Below are 8572 nucleotides of genomic sequence, written 5' to 3'. Positions count from 1 at the left end.
TCTACACTCCACTGATGACTGTACCAAACTACCAACCAACCTATGTTTTGCTTGTTCAATGATGAAAATGATTTGTACGTCATTGTCTAGCACTACAGATTATTTTCTTACCAATTATATCGATAACTTTTTCGATTAAAAGTTTTTTACATATATATATATATATTTTTTACCTATGTATTTTTATATATCAACAACTTATGGAAATGTTCAATTAGATTTTCAATATTGTAGATTTTTTTTGTATTTTATTGTGGGTCTTTTTAAGAACTCTTATATTTCTGAACATGGTCACTTAATGTGGAGACAGGTGATTGATTGCATAGTCTATAAATACTCTCAAATACAAATGTATATACATTTAATTAAATATTGCACATTCAATCTACATGTTTGATAAACAATGATTACATTTGGATTTTTTTATGCAGAGGACAAGCCTTGATTACTGGAAAATTCGTGGATCTGCTTCAGTTCCTAAGCCGTGGTCCATTCTTTTGTTCTTCAGCTGGTAGTACTAAGGTCTGGACGCCAATACCCTGTAGCTTTACCACGTCATTAAGAGACACCAACAGGTGTCTGATGGAGGGGTGAGGAAACCTCAGAACCTCAGGATCCACGAGTAGGGGGCAGAGTTGACGCAGATGTGGCAGATGTATTCCACCAGGGTTCTCCCTCAGAACGTCTCTCAGTGAGCTCTTCAGCTGGACCTGAAGATGGTCATTTCTTAGAGCAACAGGAGGAGCCACTGGATCCGACGAAACATGATGTCTCACTTGATGAATGGAAACCAAAACAATCAAATGCAATTATGCAACATTCTACAAGACATTATAGAATGATCGTCAAATGCTGAAGCTAAATGAATGAAAAACAGAACATCGTCTTTTAAAGCTCGTATTTACCTGTCTTACATCCCAGAAGAGCATCTTTATAAGATATCGCACCTGGGTTGCTGACTCGTTCACAGCTGCTGTTCGTCATTTTATTTAGTTTCTAAAAGTTCTTAAAAACCCAGATCGTCCAGCTATGAAACCTGCCGATCTTTGTTTAGTGGCCGTAAACAGGTGACTAGTGACTATAGTTTCGTTTCACTTCAGTTTCATGGAAAATGAACCTGAGCTTGCTACTTCCTTATTTTGTGAGAGAGAAGTTGAACGACATTGTTCACGCCCATAGAAAATTACTCACCGCGAATTGATACAGTGGTTCTCAAAATGGGGTCCGGGGACCCCCAGCAGTCCTTGTTTGGTGGCCAGGTAGGTAGCCCAGCCCTGGTTCAGCGCGTTAGTGAGTTCCCTCTAACGCCCTGGAAGACCCAGGGCTCTGCGCTTGTACAAGGAATTCCACTGCCCTGTGAGGGAGGCTCAAGAGAAGTGAAAATAAACAAAACCATTTCGCTACACACCGAAACAAAGGCTGTTTTGTGTTGTTGAAAGTCTATTCTCGGAGGTGGGAAGCCTCTCAGCACCCCACCTACTCTGTAAAATACACTTTTTGGGCAGAAAATAAAATATGTCAGCGAGACGGAAATTATTTTTATTTACTCCACTGCGCCCTCTACAGATTTTGGTTAATGGTAAGTTCAAATCCTCCAGATCTGTGAATAGCAGCCAAATACTTTTTTGGGGGTCCCGTCCTTGACATTAAAAAGTTTGAGAACCAGGATGCTTCTTGACACTATGTGTGGTTGAATAGCCGACAACGGTGGTTCGCAAACTTTTTAGATCAAGACCCAAAAGAGAAATTAGACGTTTGCCCGCCCGGGACCAGTGGTGTTTTGGTCGTTGGACGGGACACCAGGCCAGTATTTTTTCACGCGCATGCACGGTACGGTGCACGCGCGTGCACGCCACTGCCGTACCGTACCGCCACACTAGTGAAAATCGCAGATCTACAAGCTCACAATGCATGGCCTTTATTTTCAACATATTTCATTCTCTTCCTTCCATTATATTTGATGCTATCTTTTATCAATCGATTGGGTGACCTGAAAGTTGTTTAGATCAAATGTGTTTATTTATTAAGCAGTACAGACCACTATTCAAATAGGAAAAGCATACCATTCAATCACAGCAATTCAACTTCCTCACAGGACAGAGAGCTGAAGGTGGTCCTGAGTAGTGAGCAAACACATTTTGTATTCACAGCCACTTATGTGCTACAATTATTTGTCAGTCCTTTTGTCATCTTTCACTGCTTTTGTATTAGCAGGTATGACATGCATGCTGGAAAATGCTGATCTACAAGCTCTTTCCGAATCATAAATCAGGCTTAATGATCAATAAGTTGAATGCAATGACAGGTCATCTACTCCACAGAACCTGTACAGAGAGAGACATATATATGGACTATAAAGTAAATAATAGTAACATGTCAATAATTGGGCTACATTGACTGGTTTCACATTGGGAAATGAATAATGCATTAACTGTCATCGTCATCATCTGTGACACTGACCGATTGTCCAATGACCCAGTTGTGGTTCTTGTGGATCAATCATTTAGAAACACTGCATGGTGGTTTGGCTAGATTTTATACACATGAACACTGCCGTCCCAGTTCATTTTGGCCATGTCATTGTAGACATTTAAATAAATGGGTCAAAAAATAGATCTACAAGCTCTCAATGCATTGTGGTGTGATGCATTGTTGTGAGCTTGTAGATCATTTACTTTTGAAATTATATAGATTTATTTTGTGGTTACGTAATCACAGGGTTGTAATAATGATGAAGGAGCACACAAGTGAAAGCGTTTAAAGTGTGTTTTATTATTTATTTCCTGGTGTTGAATTGACCTGTTGGGTCATTATGTGATGTACATGATGTACAGTAGGCTATCACAGGGATATGTTCATCTTCATCCCTAAATACTATACCGAAAGAAGACGATGCTTACATAACCTCATATTCACAAATCAAAAAAATGATGTAGAGATTTAATATGAACAACGGTCACATTTCACAAATATGTCATAATTCTTCATCTGCTAACATTCATTTACAGTTCTTTTAGGTGTTGCAGAGCCATGTCCAGGTCAACCTGGCTTTGGTTTCTAGTTCCCTGGGTGGCTTCACTGATCTTCATTTCACTCAGACCAAGGTTCAAGATGTGGTTGTAGTTTTGAATCAGTTTTTTTGTTTTGTCCTTGTCCATGTATCCTGAAAATTGAAGGATTGTAATTATTGCAAAGCAATGGCAGTTCCCCTCATATTGATTTCCCAACTGGTTTGAACCCAAATAAGACAATTGTCTTTCATTGTCCCTGACCCATTTTACCCCCTCTCTTTTGTGCTCTGCCCAATTCATTGTGAAACAACAATATAAGTGTGTGTGTGTGTGTGTGTGTGTGTGTGTGTGTGTGTGTGTGTGTGTGTGTGTGTGTGTGTGTGTGTGTGTGTGTGTGTGTGTGTGTGTGTGTGTGTGTGTGTGTGTGTGTGTGTGCGTGCGCGCGCACATATGTATGTACAAATATATAAATAATATCACATACCCAGCTTTTAGTTAGGCAAGTGAGGGGAGATGGTGATAACTGTTATCAGCCCATGGACTGATAAGGAAAACTGACCAATCAGTGCAAAGTACTTAAAACTGTAATTTTAACGACCTCACCGAAGAATAAACTCTTGCATGTCAAACATGGCTGCCACAGTTACGGCGTTGATCAAATGCAATTTGGTCTTGTTGTCTTTGTGACTGAACAAGGCTCTGAGTGTGAGATAAACAAAATGATTGCCCGGGCATTTGTTGTTGCCCGGGTGATGACCTACTGCAGTAGATTATCACCTGTCTTCTGGGTATCACTTAAGTGCAGTGCTCGTTCTAGCCTCTGGAAGCGTTGCAGCCACGTCTCTCTTCCTGCCTGGGCCTCAGAGGTAGCTCTTCTAACAAGGACCACAGAGGTCGGTGTCAGATTTCCAGCCGAGGCTGAGGCCCTGGCCTGGACTGATGCTTGAGACATGCACCTAGATGTTGCCTTGGAAAAGAGAGGACAACTACATTGTAATAAAGAAAAAGTACTTGGAAATGTTGAGCACCTGTACTGTTGGCACCTTTTTTTGTCTTTATTATTTTTCTTTTAATGTTTCTTATTTGTATTACAGCCAGTATTATCATTATTATCTAGCTGTTATATTGTATCGTTAGCAAAGTATTGCTGAACATACATAAATGTCAGTGCGGTATGTCATACCGCACTGACATTTTGCTGCTTGTACCTGTTTAAGTGAGTGACAAATAAAACCCTCTTCAATCTTGAATTTACCTCGCTGTCTTTGTGTTTATCCTCAGGGAACAGAGCACTGTTTATAAAATGTAGGAGTTCTCTGTAGTGAATCTATGGGAGTAACACATCAAAATTAATCTTCCATGGTGAAAAAACCTGATTTTTATACATGATAACAGAAATGTTCATGCCTATTCCACATTGTATTACTTGATAACGGCAACATGTTTGAATTATGGACCCAATGAGTAAAACAGCTAGGGGTCTTCAACGTGTTTCAGCCCAAGGACCCCCTAGCTGAGAGATAGATGAAGCAGGGACCCCCACTACATATTGTATAAAATTGTGTTGCACAATGTGTTGCTCATTGATAGCTTCATAGACTTGTTTGACAGTACTATCATAAGTGTATGTTAATGTGTATTTTCAGACATTTAATCACTTAAACCCTCAATACTGGTCTGCTCTTTTTTCCCCTCTACACCAAACCTCTGACAAAAATAGCCGATCTACAGCGTTGTGAGCTTGTAGATCTGCTAAAGTTCTCCTCAGAATAGGGATGCTAGTGTTCAGTTAATGTAAAAACGAAATCCTATCACACAAAGACTTGGGGGCCTCCTAACTCTGAGGACCCCCTAGGGGTCCCAGACCCCCTATTGAAGACCCCTGGAGTAGATAATAGACTTGGTGTGGCTCTCCACAGCTCTGCTAGCCTACATCTTACCTGATCTGGGTAGTTTTCATCACAGAACATCTGGAGGAGCAGGTAGAACGTGGATAACTTCAGTGGAACCTCGTTTTTCAGAAACACATAAGTGATCTCAGACTGGTTCGTTGTCCCTCTTTGGGTGGGATCCAGTGCAGACAATTCCTCCTCGACTGACCTCAAGAAGGCTGGCTGCCAATCTGCCAGTTCCTCATTGACAGCCAAGGAGAACCAGTTCTTATCTTCCTCCTCAGACAGTGCTTTCTAGATATCCACAAGTAATACAATTCTTTCTTCAGTCAAGCTATCAACAGCGTCATTCAAAACTCATTGCATTGCTAAAGCGTGCTACTATGAGACCTGCAATGGTGTGTGGAGAGTGTAGTATACAGTAGAATTGCTATCAATTATTCATTAACCACTTTAACCCGTTCATCCCTATTCTGGGCATGTCATACAGGCAAACATTAGGCAAAAATAGCAGATCTACAAGCTCACAATACGTCGCAATGTGATGCATTGTGAGCTTGTAGATAGAGATTTGGCATGGAGGGACAAAAGGAGGGAGCCAGTATAGACCCCAGTCAACAAAGCATAATATACTGTTGCTGTCGGGCAGAAATCTCCATATTTAAACTTTTCATGTTTGTTTTTGTAAATGAATGCCCCTCGCCATACAAGAGTGTCACACAAAAGTAGAGAAAATAGCCGATCTACAAGCTAGGCTGTTTTGATTGATTGATTGATTGAATACTTTTATTTAGAAAGACATGGTAAAAGTACATGGAAGTACAATTCACAATACAAGGTCCTCTAAACTGGATCGCTCATAAAAGCACTTGGCTTATTTAAAATGAGATCCCTGTGCACTCAAATCATGATGACATTTAAGAAGACATACAAATATATACACTACTATGCAGAACGTCATACAATCAGGTGTAGGTTAAGACTTTGACAGGGGCCAGTTTGGAATTGCAGCCTCCTGAAGGTGATTCTTTAGGGCAGTTTTGAAAGTGAGTAGGGTTTTACACTCCTTTACTCCTTTGGGTAAGGCATTCCACATTTTTGTTGTATAGCATGAGAAAGAGTTCATTCCCTTGTTTGTGCCAAATCTGGGTTGAACATGATCAGTGGAGCTGCCTCTGGTGTTGTGATCGTGGACTTCATTGACGTTTTGGAAGTATTTCAGTTTTTCAGTTTTCACCAAAAAAAGAAAAACAAAAGAAAGATAGAGGGTTTAAGTGGTCAAGGGCAGTGTCTGGTATTCAGAGAGACCGTCCTGTAATTGAAAAAGAAATCACAGATCTGATCAAACGATGTGTTCTGTGAAATTATTCTTGACACCTGCAGACTCATAATAATTCACTTTGTATAAAAACCATCAGCTGAATGCTCAAAAATATATGTAATGTATTTCTATCATAACGTAGACATAAATCATAGATCTGACCTGCTCTGCAGCCTCTAATACCGTTGCTGTTGTAGACTCTGTCCTTGGATAAACCTTTTGATGAATGTATGACAGGGAGCGGTCACCAGATGGCGCTGTAACACACAATCTGTTAGGGGCCTGGGGAGAGAGCAATGAACGAGGTCAGTGAAATCCCTTTGCATGTAACACAATTGGTGTATTTTGCTCATTTTCAAATGTGCATAATTTATAAACAAAAAGGCCACAGAGTGACAAATTACCCAATTTACAAGTTCACCTTTTACCTGGTCGAGTGCAGCCTGAAGCACTGGACTCACTCCATCCACGATTTGTCTGGGAGACTTAGACATTATGAGGTCTTGCTTGGCTGGGGATTCATTCAAAATGTCCTCAGTGGCTCCAGGGATGTTTGCTTTTTTGTTTGATATAGAGATGTCTGTTGTGGCTCTGTTCAGGTAAAGAAACACGCTGCGTTATTTGAATAAGCGTGGTTGGGGAATAACAGCTTTTGGGATTACAATTCTAATCTGTTAAAGGTCAGCATAGAATTGTTAAATATTCAATTACATGGATAGCACCGTATAAAGAAAAAACAGACGTAAGCATAACAAGGCAACTTTATTTACTTGATGTTTATAAATAGTGTGTAGAGGATATTGAAAATCTAGACAAATTACAGCATGAAATCTTGATTTAAGGCATCAGAGTAATCTGAAAGAAACTGAAAGTAGGCTACACTTCAAGTCATCCATCATCCCTTCCTGACTTTCTCTCTGTCTGTCTCTAATCCCTTAACTGTTTAGAGTTCCAGTGCTTGCTGATCACAACTTTTCTAACACAGTAAAATCCCCTGTGTTCAACTCTGAGAGTGCAAACATTTTTACACTCTCAGAGTTAAATTGACACTGAGGATGTTACTGTGCAGCAATCTGCAGCACCTTACGTTGTGAGAGTGACCTCATCAGTGTAGAGAATGAGCCAACAGTGCAAACGGGATCATGGCCAGCCTTGTCGTACTCACCCCTCTGGCTCCTCAATGAATTGCTTGACCTGTTTGCCGCCTATGATCTTGACAACAAGTCTGGGAATTGCATTCAGTCCCGAAGTATTTCTCTCAGCCATGATGCAGGTGATGTGATCGGGATTCCCTTGAGAGAGAGAGAGAGAGAGAGAGAGAGAGAGAGAGAGAGAGAGAGAGAGAGAGAGAGAGAGAGAGAGAGAGAGAGAGAGAGAGAGAGAGAGAGAGAGAGACAGACAGACAGAGAGAGACAAACATGACAGACAGACAGACAGACAGACAGACAGACAGACAGACAGACAGACAGACAGACAGACAGACAGACAGACAGACAGACAGACAGACAGAGACAAAGACAAAGACAGCAGATACATCAATCAAGCAGAGGAAGGCTGGCTCCAATCTTCATTCAAGTGATAAGCGTTGAAATAAATAGGCCTGTGTATCATTGAAATCTCTTTCTTACATGACTCCATTACAGTGCCAACGACAGCTACGACATAAACCATTACATGCAGATTAAAGGTTAAATCTCCCCCAGTCTAAATGGAAATTATTATTATCATAGTAGGTAGGCTATATCATAGAATAACTTATACTCACATATATGATCAGTCCATGGTCAGTGAAAACATTGTTTGACTTTGGAGATTTTACTGATAAAGATATCCAGGTAACTAATGTGGTCACAACTAATCATTTACCCTGTCATACCCCTTGTTTGTGCTTTGTGTCGTTCACCTGGAGAACATCTTCCCAAGGTGTCTCACAGGGTGTGTGTGTGTGTGTGTGTGTGTGTGTGTGTGTGTGTGTGTGTGTGTGTGTGTGTGTGTGTGTGTGTGTGTGTGTGTGTGTGTGTGTGTGTGTGTGTGTGTGCTCGCTGCACCATGGTTACCCATCTCGCCCCACCCTTAAGTTATAACATAAGACCCTACAGCGCGCAAGTGTAGGGCACACAGAGCTCTTTAAGCACACAGACAGACAGCTGTGATTTATTGCTGTGTGTTTGAATGGAGTCGGGCTACATCAGCATTAAATGATCCAAGTGGAGGGGCACAGGGTTGGGGAGAGACACTGGTTAAAAGTTGAATTTTAAGACAAAATCACTGCCCTGTAGAATCAAACCTGACAGGAGAAATAGCATGTGTTCTAGACAAACAGCTGTCAAGGGAATCACCTGGCAGAA

At 40.9% G+C, this 8572-nt stretch overlaps 1 protein-coding gene and 1 long non-coding RNA gene across 2 annotated transcripts; both read right to left on the bottom strand.

Moving 5' to 3' along the window:
- Positions 1-344: 344 nt before the first annotated feature.
- Positions 345-1122, bottom strand: LOC308087547. The gene is made up of 2 exons (XR_013933346.1): positions 906-1122; positions 345-775 (listed from the first exon to the last, which is right to left on the bottom strand). It is a non-coding gene; the product is annotated as an uncharacterized lncRNA (long non-coding RNA).
- A 1720-nt stretch (positions 1123-2842) lies between these two features.
- c23h1orf87 (chromosome 23 C1orf87 homolog) lies at positions 2843-7490 on the bottom strand (the record flags this gene model as incomplete). Its single annotated transcript, XM_080430520.1, has 6 exons — positions 2843-3163; positions 3789-3978; positions 4267-4338; positions 4952-5197; positions 6653-6815; positions 7390-7490. 6 exons carry the CDS (start codon positions 7488-7490, stop codon positions 3003-3005), a joined length of 933 nt encoding a protein of 310 aa, XP_080286646.1. The 3' UTR covers positions 2843-3002.
- Between the last annotated feature and the right edge of the window lie 1082 nt (positions 7491-8572).

This window comes from Gymnoscopelus braueri (assembly GCF_963280865.1).
Source record: "Gymnoscopelus braueri genome assembly, chromosome: 6".
NCBI classification, from domain to species: Eukaryota; Metazoa; Chordata; class Actinopteri; order Myctophiformes; family Myctophidae; genus Gymnoscopelus; species Gymnoscopelus braueri.
The sequence above is the reverse complement of the archived record's forward strand: the minus strand, read 5'-3'. Positions and strand labels throughout refer to the sequence as shown.